Raw genomic sequence first — 14,565 nt, forward strand, 5'->3', positions numbered from 1 at the left:
GAAGCTATATAGTCCACGTTTTCTGTCTTTGACTGATATAACACGTAAGAGAAAAGAAAAATAATATATAGGCTAAGTGTAGCCTACATTTGCACTGATTGTACAACAGTAACGTTAACTACTCTATTAGCATGTGCAATGTGAAATATTTCATTGTTAATGGGAAGGTAGCTTGTTAGCTAAAGTTAACAACCAAATAAGAGCCAAAAATGCAACTACTCCCCACTCGAGCTCGGTCTAACATAATTTAGATACATTCATTCAAGCTCCCATGATCCTCGAGCTAATAACTTCAATTGCATCCTTTTAATATGCAAAATAACTGTTATTACGACAGACAACGACAACAGTACAAACCCTATGAACTCAAATTCCGAAAGCAATGATATGAGACATGCAGACGAGAAGTATATGTTGCATGTAGTTATATTCATGGAGCTCGATTTCTCTGTATAATAGCTTGATCACTCAGCTTACCTCGTAGAGTTACAGTAGATTTGAGTCCTGCTGTCAATGGATGTCCGGCCTCTTTAACTCTGAGCGGCGTTGATGAATTTACCGTAATTACTCTAAAAGAGCAGCACCAGATACTACTACTGCATCTACATAACACAATTGACCTGTTTTGAGACCTGTTGATTTACAAAATATCTGTGGAAGCTGTTTAACATTATTCTTTTAAAACTAGCTATAACTAGCCTACTTATTTTTAATTATTAGTAGCAAGAATACTGCTTTATAGTTGTTGTTTTTTTCAGTTTGTAACCAGTAGGGCCTACCAATGATATTACCAAGCTTGAATATCAAAATACATTAGCATTAGTGACATGTAAAAAATAATAACTAATATAATAATAATATAATATTACCTTAGCCTTGTAGTGCTAAGACTTTATTCTTCTAATTTTTTCTTTATTCTCATACTGCAACAGCTTTATTCTCATAATTTGAAGTACAGGCTTGCTAGCAGCATGAATAGCTATAGGCATATTAAGGCATCTAGCAGCTATAGTGAAATTGAAAACTGATTTCTTATAGGCTAAGTATAGCCTAAAAAATAAAAATAAAAAACAAGTTATACTTTACAGTAAGGTTTATTAGTTAACATTGGTTAACTAAATTAGTTAACATGAACTGCCCTTAAAGTGTTAATTAATGTTAATTTCAACATTTACTAATACTTTATTAAAATCTTGTTAACATTAGTTAATGGAATGTGAACTAACATGAACAAACCATAGCTGTACTTTTATTAACGTTAACAAAGATGAACAGATAGCGTAACAAATGAACTGCTGGTAGTTTGTGTTACTATTGTTAACTAATGAAACCTTATTGTAAAATGTTACCAAAAAAAACCTGATAGCACTTAGTTTTAAACAGAAATGTTTAAACAGTTGGCCATAAAACACATTTACATTTTAACACTTTAATATTTGGCGTCAAATACAAACAATTGCATATATATATATATATATATATATATATATATATATATATATATATATATATATATATATATATATATATATATATATATATATTCATGCTGCTAGCAAGCCCGTATACTTCAAATTATGAGAATAAAGCTGTTGCAGTATGAGAATAAAGAAAAAATTAGAAGAATAAAGTCTTAGCACTACAAGGCTAAGGTAATAGGCTATTATATTATTATTTTTTTATATATATATATATATATATATATATATATATATATATATATATATATATATATATATAGTGTGTGTATTACGGTAATGATTCAGCGCTTCTGCGCCTGTTTCTTTGCTCTGTTATGAATGTGTGCTAAAGGTCATTTTTAGTTCATTGCTAGTATATGAACTAAATAAACACCGCAAGGCACATGTCTAACATCTGTTTTAATACAATTTGGTGAGAAGATTCTAGGCAATGCATGCATGAATTCGGTACAAAAATATTTTTTTGTTAGCAATAATGTTAGCATGATCCAGTTACAAAACTAGTGCATTAAATGAAGGGAGGGAAGTGTATTTTGTTTGTATAAGAACTACTGTACATGAAGATGCTAAAACATTACAACAGAGATTGCCTAAATATAGAGCATGGTTCTACGAAGTGGTTATCAGATGTTCTGCGTCCAAAAGATAGCCTACGAAATTGTTGGCTGCAATTTATTTTGCCATCCTGACTTGACTTATCAAAAGAGTCTAAGGGATTTTTGTTTGATATCAATAAGCTTTAGAAGCAGTTATATCAAAGCAATAAACTAGATTACGCCTACTGGCTTATTGCTTGTCTTATAAAATAATGTCAACAACAGCAATATGAAGATAATTGATCATTTCTCCATTCTTCCACGCATTGTTCATTAATCCTAACCATAAGCTGTTGTTTTGATTTTTATCTGCTTACCCCAGGCCAGGGCGATGAGCAACTCCAACTGTTGCATATGATGCATGTCAATGGGGTGTTTTTCTATGAGAGCCACTATGAGAGTAAAAAACACAAACATACGAATCAATATTAAACCCTGTGGATCAATGATGTCTTAAGACACGAAACGATCGGTTTCTGCGAGTAACCAATCAGTATGTGTTATTTTTTTTACCTCATATCAGACAAATCTCATCTAGTATTCCCAGTGTCAGTCGAAGATATAGGCCTATAGAAACCTCAGTAGTGCCTGGGCGGATGGCGCTGATCAGTCAAATGAGGCATCTATGTAAATATATGTCTATGATCGCACCAGGTTTTTGACTTTTCTTGACGGAAGTAATGGCATTGGGAATACTAGATGAGATTCGTCTGATGTGAGGTTAAAAAAAATAGGACCCACTTTATATTAGGTGGCCTTATGTACTAACATTGTAATTAATCATTTGATACTACCCGTATCCACCTCAATATCAGCAAAAGTGTTTTGCAATACAATTTGAGCACAGTAATTAAATTGTACTTATTTTTGATGTAAGTACATAGTACTTAAGGCCACCTAATATAAAGTGGGGACAACAAAGGGAACAAAAAAAACAAATACTGTTTGGTTTCTTGCAGAAACCATTTGTTTCGTTTCTTAAGAAATCAATGTGTCGTCACGCCAAAATCTTAATTTGTGTTCTCCTGAAGAAACAAACGCACCTACATCTTGGATGCCCTGGGGGTAAGCAAATAAACATCACATTTTCATTTTTGTCTTATTATTAACAAAAGAAATGTCCATCTTGAATTTATGGTGACTTTAATAGTAACAATCTAGTTCATTCCTAACCACAAGCTTGTCACATTAATGTAGAATTCAAATTGTGTGCAGTATTTACAGTAGCTTTGAATGGGGCTCATTCAGTCAGATTTTAGAATACTATTAAAGATTTATATAAAGTTAGACTTTTAAATGTTTAATATACAGCATTGATTTAATACTCTTCTTTGTCAGATCATTGCTGATGTTCAAATCATTGTTTTGAAAAGAAAGGCGAAAAAATGCAGTAAAATATTTCCAATGCCATTTCATGTTGTATTTGTTGCAGCTTCAAATCCCAGTTTAAATATGATCTGAGTAAATTCACTTCCTGTCAACAAGCTTTGAAGCTCATGAAGTCTGGAATGACTTGTTGTGGGATAATGGCATACAGCCCGGGAAAATTGTGTAAAATTATAAACAATTGTCTGTTAGCGATGAAGCTCCTTCCTCCTGCTGCGGCCTTCTTTGATTCTCTGCATCCTGTAGGTCTTCCGGGCCAGTTCACGCTCTTTTTCCTGCACCTCGGTATCATCCAGCACCTCCAGACTGGATATCTGACTGATCACATACTGCCTGTCATAGACAAATATACATATATGGTAGTTATTATGGACTATTAGATTTTTCAAATTGTAAATCAAATGTTAAACTTACTGGCAGAAACACTAGCTCTGTAGTTATTGCACTGAATCTGCTTAAGCAAAACATAACCACTAGATGGTAGCATACCCTTATGAAAAGAAAGTGCTTTTTTATTGAACAAAGATCACGGGAGACATACATCACAAAAGAATACTTTAGACAGAATAAGATACTTGAGGTAGAGCAAGAAAAAGGTAAATTATCAAACAAGACAGTAAACAGAGAGTCAAGTAATTCACAAAACATCTAAAGCAATAGAAATTAAACATAAATGAATACAAATAAATAACATGACACTTAAAAAAGGAACATCTTCATGTAATCAGTACCCTTATAATGAAACCCTTTTTTAATGAACAGAGTGGTTTTAGCTGCTTTGTTAAATGATAGCCTAGTTAAATGATGAAAAAAAGAGAGAGAGTTGAAGACTAACTTAGAAATCGACACAGAAAAACCTAAATTGGGCTTAGAATCATTGACTTTACATTTATGTAGATGAAATAGAAGAGTTTTAACCAATCAGCCATCTCCTTTGACCCAGAGTCAAAAATCAAAAATAGTACATTCCAGTACTTCAAAAATAAAAAGTTTGTTGCAAACCGAGAAAATAAGCCAGGTTACCGTGCTTAATCATATTGAATGTGCACTTGTAGTGTACTTCAAATCTTGTCAAAAACTGTACTTATACAAAGCCACTTAAGTGTGCTTAAAGAGAGTGCACTATCCTGACTGACAAAAGCACACATGCTGTCGAATTAAAAGTTTCTTTTAAACTTCAATTTCCATTAAATATGTTAATAATTATCTTTTGCCGTGCTTTAAAGTACACTTATTTTTATTGCTGACTAACATACAGTGATTATACATACTATAATATTGCTGTAATATTGCTATAATATACTATAATATTGCTGACTAACATACACATGATTATAATCTGAACTGTTGTGTGTTATTTAATATTACTATTAATATTATTAAAGCGTTAATATTTTAAATCAATCACATCCAAAATAAGTTTGTGTTCATTTAATGAGTGTGTACTGTGTATAATTATTATGTATATATAAATACTCCATTTAATATTTGCATGTATGTAGCCTACTATATTATATATATATATATTATATATATATATATATATATATATATATATATATATATATATATATATATATATATATATATATATATATATATATATATATATATATATATATATATATATATGTGTGTGTTTTTCTTAAATGTACACATGCATTTTGGCTACACCAAAGTGCAGTTTATTACAGAGCTAACCGTGAACAGATACAAATAAACGATAGACTTTGGCCTTTGGAACTCACCAACAACGGGTTACACGTAGTACTAAACAAGGAACCAAAGCACACATGAATGCTAAATACACAAAGGCTAATGACTAAACAACAACACCTGTGAACAATAATCACCCCATGAACCAATGGGAACGTGACGACAAAACACATGACAAGAGAGCACATGACAGGATATCCGGAGGGCAAAGGAATCACATGACAAACCAGGAAGCATATGACAAAACAGAAAAAATGATTGTGAAATAACTTGAACATGAACAAATCGTGAAACACTGTTACATATGTAAACACAAACTTTTATTTTGGATGTGATTGGTCGTGATTAATCGATTGCAGCATTCATTTTAAATCTACCTGTAATTTCATTATCACAAGTGGCAAATGACATTAAAGTATATTTTAGTTTACATATATGCTTGTCAGTTCATTCAGCAGTACACGTTATAGTTTAAAGACAAATGAATTATACAACTGCATAAAGACGTACTTAAGTGTCAAAAAACCCTCTAAAGTTCAGCTAATTGCATTTAAAATGTGTAAACTAAAGTATTTTAATTTATTAATTTTGTGCAGTCTTCACACTTAAGTAGGCCTATATTCTTAAGTATATTATTTCTCTAATAACTGTTCTTTTTAAAAAATTGTGATACGGTGCCCTTCTTTTTCCCACCCTCTGAAGTTCTAAAAATCAATCATATCAGATAACAGACCAAAAAGTACAGGCTGAATGTTACTATACTATCAGATTGCATACATCAGTTCTTCTCATTCTTACCTGTAATCAATATACTGCGTGAGACTGCCTCCATTAAAGTAACTGGGTGCTGCTTCATTGTTCATCATACTAAGAATTCTACAATGAAACCAAAAAGGTAAATCACTGAAGGTGTAAAAAACAAAAAACAAGATGTCTACACTGAAGGAAAAAAGTTGCTGCTTTAAATTTGTATGTATATCAACTTGGATGTTTAAAGGACAACTCCGAACAAATTTTTACGTTTATCTTGATTGTTATATCTTTGTGAGTACAGTCTATAGAAAAAAAACGAACCAGATCGGTCCTTGCAACACAGAGTTATTACAGTTAATGCCCAGAGCCCCCACTCAGCTAAAACAGCTATTGGGGCATAAACGTAAAAGGTTGTGCCTCTTAACAGACTTAAAATGCAATTAAAATGTCTGTCCAACAAGAACAGGGCCCTACATGACAACGAGATACGTTTAGCCACTTAGCCATTGTTTAAATGCACCTGTTTTAGACGGCTAGCTGTAGTCTCGCGCTGAAGTCCCGTGGGAACTCTGTTGTAGCCAGAGAAAAAGGCAAATAGTCCAGCTGGGAAGAGCGCCGTGTGTATGAAGAGGCTCTGCTCATTGGCTTGTCGATTCTCAGTATTGAACGTGTCCGAGAGAAATAGTTTTCGATTCTGTACTGCTGATCCGATGAGGACCGCTGCTCATGAGTTCATCAGATCTCAGACTGTCACTCATGTCAGAAAGTGAGCAACTAAAGTAACTTGAGTGATCAGCGCTGATTTGAGATGCAAACCGTTTAGAATGATTCAGTCCGATTTGGTGAACTGGTTCGCCCGGTTCACTAAAAATAACCGGTTAAAAAGAATGAATCATTCGTGAACCAGACATCACAAGAGCGATGATCCGATCGGGCTCACAAGTGAAGAAGAAATGGTTTACGCTTGTGCCTTTACGAATTGTGGCAATAGAATGCAAAAATTTGCAGCGAACACTTTGACAAGGATGACACAACACAGCGGGCCGGTTGAAGAAAAATGCATTCCATGGTCAAAGACGGGTGCAGCCACTGTGGAGGTAATGTAAACTTAAATTATCCTTCCATTTGGGCACACACGGCTTGAGGAAAGATGTGTAGTAATAAAATAATCATGCTTCACACACACGACGCTCTTCCCAACTGGACTGTTTGCCTTTTTTTCCGGATACAACTGAGTTGCCACACGACTTCAGCGTGAGAGCTAGCCGTCTAAAACACTGTTTAGGTGAATTTAAGCAATGGCTAAGTGGCTAGACGCATCTCGTTGTCATGTAAGGGCCCTGTTCATGTTGGACAGACAATTTAATTGCATTTTGTGTCTGTTAAGAAGCACAAATACACCCTTTACGTTTATGCCCCCAAAGCTGCCGTTTTAGCTGAGGGGGGCTCTGGGCATTAACTGTAATAACTCCGTGTTGCAAGCACCAATATGGTTCATTTTTATATATATATATATATATATATATATATATATATATATATATATATATATATATATATATATATATATATATATATATATATATAGACTGTACTCACAAAGATATAACGATCAAGATAAACGCAAAAATTCCCCGGAGTTGTCCTTTAAGTCATTTCAACATAAATTACATTAAACTGCCTTTTTTTAAATTATTATTTGAATCTTGTATAACTTATTTAAAAAAGGCAGAAATTTGCCTAACTGGAGATAAAGCAATGTAAAAACATATCTTGTCATAATTGATCATATTATTATTTTTTTTTAGTTCATGAATTAATATGTTCTTGGGTGAATGGGTGAACTCACTTGATATTTGGGAACTTGCAGGAGATCTCTTCCACAATTATGGGCAGGTTGCTGATTTTGTTCTTGTTGATCCACAGGGTGGTGAGGCTGGGCATGTAGGGGAATTTGACATGTGAGTTGTAGTTGTTGCAGTCCAGGATGAGTGTGCTGAGCTTCTCCAAACCCCCCAAAAGAGCTGGGTTCCGTTAGCGGCTCGGTCAAGGGCAATCATGTGAAAAGTTAAAGGATTTGTTCTTGTTGAAAAGCCTTTCTTTAGTACACTCTTAAAAATAAAGGTTCCAAAAGGTGATTTCGCAGCAATGCCATAGAATAGCCATTTTTGTTTCCTCAAAGAACCTTACAGTGAACACTTTTTCTTATGTAAAGAACATTCAATTAATAAAGAACCTTAATTTTTTGCTATAAAGAACCTTTTGTGCAATGGAGAGGTTCTATGGAGATGCTAATACTTCTATTTTAACCCTATAAAACATACTGTATCCTTTGAAACACAAATTCCTTTGCAGCTATTAATGTGAGAAAAAAATTGATGAAAAACCTGTTGTTTACAATCTACATGCAAATTCTCATCTAATTTGATAGTTTAGAATCAAACTTGTTTGTTCAGCACATCCCACAGATGCTCGATTGGATTGAGATCTGAGGAGCTTGGAGGCCAAGTCAACACCCCAAACTCGCTGAAAGAGTCTGCAGCCACCAGGGAATGCCATTTCCATGAAAGGGTATAAGTGGTCTGCAACAATGTAAAATAAAACATAATTCATCAGCTCATGGCACCTTCTTCCAATTCTCCATGGTCTAGTTCTGATGCTCACGTGCTCACTGTTGGCGCTTTCGGAGCTGGACAGGGGTCAGCATTTTTACCCCATGGTCTGTAGCTATGCATGTTCTTAGTATTCTGACACCTTTCTATCAGAACCAGCATTAACTTCTTGAGCAATTTGAGCTACAGTAGCTCGTCTGTTTGATTGGACCACACGGGCCAGACTTCGCTCCCATCAATGAGCATCAATGAGCTTTAGCCGCCCATGACCCTGTCGTTGGTTCACCATTACTTCCTTGGATCACTTTTGATAGATACTGACCACTGCAGACCGGAATATTTATTAATCCTGATTGGCATGTTATTCCTGATCAATGTATTTCAAGATTAACATTTACTGGAAGAAACTTTACATGCATCATTAAAAAGAAAATCGTGTTAAAATGGGAGTATTAAATATTATACATCAGGCTTTTGAGGAACTTTTGATCTCTCAATCTTCATTGTATTGCATTGCATTAGCCTATAGAAAAACTATGGAGCATTGATCATAAAAATAAGCATTTAAATAATATTAAAAACATTCTCTTCTCTAACTGCCCACCATGCTGTCTGTAATTAATTTGTTATGTCTTTCATGTTGTATTGTAAATGTATTACGATTTGCAACTGCAATCATTCAATTACTTGGACTGGGCAAATGTCCATTGTCCGTTTATGTTTAAACTGATTGTTATTTGCTGTTATTGTGACGCGTCCTTGAGCTTGGGAAAGGCGCTATATAAAATTAAACATATTATTATTATTATATATTATTGGCAGATAGACTGACAACTGCATGGGCAACTGCACTAAAATAATTTTTAATTTTATTTTTTGCTTACTTTGGGCTTCTGAATAAAATGTTGCTGTTTGTTTCCTCCTGGAGTACGAGTTCCATATTCTTACTATTTCAGATTAACCGTAAAAGCCTGATGTATGATACTCAACAAATATATACATTTGATTTTTTAATTGTTTACAATTTGTTTAAAAATGCAGTAAAATGTTCCATTTAAAAGCAATGACTATTATTTCATGTCAGGCTTTACAGAGTTAATTTTCCTTTTTTTGCAACAAAATGCAAAAAATGCAAAATGCTTTATCCTTTATAATCTGCATATTTACATAAGAAAGCCATATAATGTTAGTACAACGTTAAACATCTGTTTCCCAAAAGGATACTCATCCAGTAAGTTGTAACTGAGGTCCAGAACCTCCAGAGTGTCCTGTTGCTGAAGGATGGTGTCATAGGGAATCTCCAAGAGGCCCTGGTGGGCAAAAGAGAGCCTTTGGGGACCCAACACCACAGTGGGGCCACCAGGGGTCGGGGGCCCGGTCTCCATGTCACTGCTCTCACACTCTTCACTACGGTCGGCAGCCCACCACCGTGGCATCAGGACACATTATGAGCTGATCGGCCTCTTAACACTGTGAAAAGGAATTTTGTTATGGTTTCAGTTAAGATATTTGGAGTACATTTGGTGTAACCACAGCAACATTTTTTTTCTTTTCTTCGTAAAGTCTTTGTAAAAGATTATTGGAGTAGTGTTTTACAAGAAAATACTGTTTCAGTCTTTCTATTTATAAAATTCACGTTTTACACAAAATAAAGGGTCTTTGCATTTCTGGCTCCATGAAGAACTTTTAAAATCTATGGAAACCTTCCATTCCACAAAAAATGTTCTTTAGATCATTAAGATGTTCCTGTAATTATTATACAGTTATGGTTATGATAGCGTTTGCTTTAGGGTTAGTACTTGTGATTATGCATAATTTACTGTTATTACTAGTAAGTACACTCTCAGAAAAAAAGGTACAGTGCTGTCACTGGGACAGTACCCTAAGTTACAAAAGTGAAAAGGTACATCTTTTTACTTCACTCACCCCTATGGTATACATATTAATCCCTTAAAATGTACATATCAGTACTTTAAGAGTGCAAATTAGTACCTTAAAGGTACATAGTAGAACCTTTTCGGTGTTGTACCTTAGGGTACCGCCCCAGTGACAGCAGTACCTTTTTTCTGACAGTGTACCTGTAGTAACACACAACTATGTCACCTTAAAATAAAGGGTTACCAAAGTGAATCCATAGACTGGATAACATATCATGGTTATGATTGAAATTAATTTTGCATTGTTTAATTGCTCAGGCCTACTGTCACACATTATAATAAATAGGTCTAAAAACAGTACAAACTGTGTTCTTAAACTGACAGCCCAAATTTTTTTATAGAAGAATTGGTATTATAAAGGTATGAAATGTGAATACACATTCTAACAAATAACTGATCCAAAAAATTGGTTACCTTATTTTGATGAGATAAAGCAATGTGAAAACATGTATTGTCATAACTTTTTGATCACACCAAGGCCATTGAATAATATTAATATTTAAAAAATTTAACTAACTAAATAATAAATCAAAATTTCCCCAAAACACAGATGCAAAATCTACAGATGCAGATCCTTTCTATTACAGATAATCAACCACAATCTTGAAGAAAACACTGACTTACAGTCAATTCAATTCACTCCCAGTATGATATTTACTCCAAAAGGTTTTTTTTTTTTTTTTTACAATGATGCATGCCATAAGAAAAATTTGAATCAGTGAACAGTTTTTAAAAGAACCACGTTTTTTCTTGTGACAAAAGTTTTAAAAATCAAAAGAACCCTTTCCCACTATAACCTTTTGTTGAATAGAAAGGTTCCATGGATGTTAAAGGTTCTCCATGGAACCAGCCGATGCCAATAAACCTCAGAGTAATAAGTAACATTTTCATACAGTCACAAGAATTCACATTTCACATTTGAAATTCCTATATGAATCTTAAGACTTACCAGGGTTAGCAGCTCTCCAGTACTGAAGTGGTGAGTGGGTGCATGTGCATACATCCCTTTCTGCACAAATGAAATACCTTCTTTCATGGCTGGAAATGGGATCACAAGATGGGATAATCACATTGCCTGTTAACCCTGCAACCCATGCACGTCACAAAAATGGGTCAACAGCTTTAATGAATCAGCTGATGCCAAAAAGAGTGCCAGTTTTTAACTCATAGCTGACTCTTTTTGCAATTAATCTTTGTGTAGCATGCCATGAGAATGAATTTATCATGGAAGGTATGGGTGAAAAGGAGCGAGTACTCAAATGCAGGAAGACCAAAGACGTTTATTTAAATAATAAAAATATAAACAGAACAAACAAAACACCCATTAGGGGGGAAAACCAAACTAAAACCTACTCACCAGGATCAGGGAAACATGAAGCACGACAAGGAACAGAAGACAACAAACAAGCACAGTACCCAGATAGCAGACAAACAGTGAATCAGCGTTGAATCAATGTTATTGCAACAACTAAAATATCATTGAATCAATGTTGAGATTTAACATAGATTTTTCATCATGTTTGCACCCTGAAATAATGTTATTTCAACGATGAAAAATAGATCAAGATGGGCTTAAAATCATGTTTTCCAACTAAAATTAAACCACTTATTTAACAATGAATCAATGTTGAATCAATGTTAATGCATCAATCAAAATATCATTGAATCAGTATTGAAATATAACATTGATTTTTCATCAGGTTTGCACCGTGAAATAACGTTATTTCAACAATGAAAAATAGATCAATCTTGCTTTATGTACAGCAGGATTCTATGCCAGTTAATTTGTCTCTATTTTATTCATTTTAATCAGAGACCATGTATGGCTGCAGTCGATATGAAAGTAAACAACATCCTTCAGTTTACATGCAAATGTATTTATTTATGCCCCCACAGTCACAACAGGAAATCTCACATTGACTTAAAACAATTACATCTGAATTTATGACACAAATGAGAAGAGCCTGGAAAAACATGACAACGTGCATCTGCAAAATGGAAGTAAATACAAACGGAAACTTGCCAATAAATAAATACAGAAATACAGAATAAATACAGAAATGACACAGTACTACTGAAAGAAAGAAGGTAGAAGAAAGAATGAAATACTCCAAACTCAGGGGGTTCCACCATGAGCAATGTCCCGAAGCCTTTCAGGGGTGTAACAGAGCCAGTTCTGCACCGTCCCAGCAAAGATAAACTCTGATGCCTCCTTTTATCAGCATTCACAGCATCTAAAACAACAAGAAGTTAGTAAATATTTGGAAATGTGATTAATTATATATTACAAATATAGCCTACTACAAAATGAAGTGAAACTTGAAATTTTATCAAAATCTTAATACCCCAGTTAAAACGGTAACATTAAATTCAGAACTATTTAATGCATTTTAGTATAGACTTTAAAGGACCTGCAGACACACAATGAATGAAAAAGCAAAGTGAATATATCCGGGGTTTTATCTAATAATATTATTGTATTTAATAGTAAATAAATAAAGTGTGAAAATGAAACAAGTAAATGAATGACCAAATAGCTAAATTAAGAAAATAAAAGAGGAGCTGTATAGGCTACATGGTGGTTTGGAAGAGATTGTTTTTTTTCCATTTACAACACGAACTGGAGGCACAACAGTTTGCTAAATTTCTGTAGTTTGATATAGCTGCCTACAGAACTTAAAGATCTCACTCTTTTCTTTTTTCTTGCTGCATTAAAGATTAAACTGTAATGATGTAATTGTGATCTGCTCTCGTGATGATATCTCACAGCTGAAGCAGAGCTGAACTTATTGTATTTCCCCTCAGCGCTAACCGGTCAATCAGTTCTAGTTCTGCCTTCTCTCACTTCAGCTGTGAGATACTCACACGAGTGGCGAACACAATTACTGACAAGCCAGAATACAATGTGACCATTGTATTTGCCAAAACAAATACAAATGAATACAAATATGATATGGTTTGGTGAAAAACAAACTGAAACTCAATGTATTAAGATTATCCTGGCCGTTGGTTGTGTAACTACGAGGGCGTTCATGTGACTATTATCAACATTGCAGTTCACTCTAACTCGCTGAGGAGAAGCACACAAGTTGTAAAACATAAAGATGAATAAAAACACTAAATTAAAATTGAGATGCATTTTATAATTATATTTTTGTAGGCCACTTACCTCTAAAAAACATGGTCGTTGTCCTGTGTCTCTTTTTCACGATTGAAGTCTGTTCAGCTGCGCTTGCTTTGGTTGATTTTGGTGGATGTCTTGAAGGTGCATTACCGCCACCTGCTGGATTGGATTGTGGCGCATTCGCTAGGGACAAATATTCTAAATTCTTTATTAACTCTGTATTCTTTAGATAAATAATGAAATGCATGTACATTCTACATGATTTAAATAATAATAATAGGCTACATTTTTATTTATTTAAAACTGATAGATTAAATTTATGGTAGAAGTTCTTTTTTTTTTTTTTTTTTTTTTTTTTACATTTTTTATTATAATAACATGAAACACAGAATGACAACATTACATGCCAGTAAGCAGGAAAATAATATACCTTTTAAAAAGATTCATAGTTTTTACAGATTTCTTATTGGAAGAGTCAGAAATCAAACACGCATACAATTTTAACTCTTCCAGAAAAAGGTAAAAGAAAGGCTTACAATTACAAAACTTTGTGAATCCACACACTCGTTGGTGTACTCATCGTATCCTTTGAGGATAATGAATGTGCTCACATTCACACAAATGTACCCAATTGATTTGGACTTGCCTTAACATGTTGAATAATGTGACAGATAGATTGACCGTAAGCCTCACCGGTGGAGAATTAAGATGACCAAACATCAGCATTGATTCAATGTTTGTCTTTTCAACACTGAAAAGCATGGAATTATCAACATTGATCCAATATTATTTAGCAGTGAATTTTCAACATTGGTCCAGTATGGTGTTAGCATTGAATTTTCAACATTGATCCAATATTACTTAGCATTGAAATTTCAACCTCAAAATGCCTCAAAAAACCTCAACCTTCAACCCCAAAATGATGATTCTGATGGAATTTCAACATTGAATCAATGTCAC

At 33.9% G+C, this 14,565-nt stretch overlaps 2 protein-coding genes across 2 annotated transcripts in view; both read right to left on the minus strand.

Annotated features, from left to right (window-relative positions):
• Positions 1-562, minus strand: part of aco1 (aconitase 1, soluble) — a 30,486-nt gene extending 29,924 nt beyond the window's left edge. Inside the window, exon 1 of the mRNA XM_067422369.1 lies at positions 478-562. The gene's annotated coding sequence lies outside the window, so the exon portion shown is untranslated. The remainder of the gene's footprint in view (positions 1-477) is intronic.
• A 2,805-nt stretch (positions 563-3,367) lies between these two features.
• LOC137083082 (leucine-rich melanocyte differentiation-associated protein) lies at positions 3,368-11,558 on the minus strand. The gene is made up of 5 exons (XM_067448779.1): positions 11,431-11,558; positions 9,768-10,014; positions 7,782-7,963; positions 5,978-6,055; positions 3,368-3,796 (listed from the first exon to the last, which is right to left on the minus strand). Exons 2-5 carry the CDS (start codon positions 9,978-9,980, stop codon positions 3,652-3,654), a joined length of 618 nt encoding a protein of 205 aa, XP_067304880.1. The 5' UTR covers positions 9,981-10,014; positions 11,431-11,558; the 3' UTR covers positions 3,368-3,651.
• Positions 11,559-14,565: the final 3,007 nt, after the last annotated feature.

This window comes from Pseudorasbora parva, chromosome 1 (assembly GCF_024679245.1).
Source record: "Pseudorasbora parva isolate DD20220531a chromosome 1, ASM2467924v1, whole genome shotgun sequence".
NCBI lineage: Eukaryota > Metazoa > Chordata > Actinopteri > Cypriniformes > Gobionidae > Pseudorasbora > Pseudorasbora parva.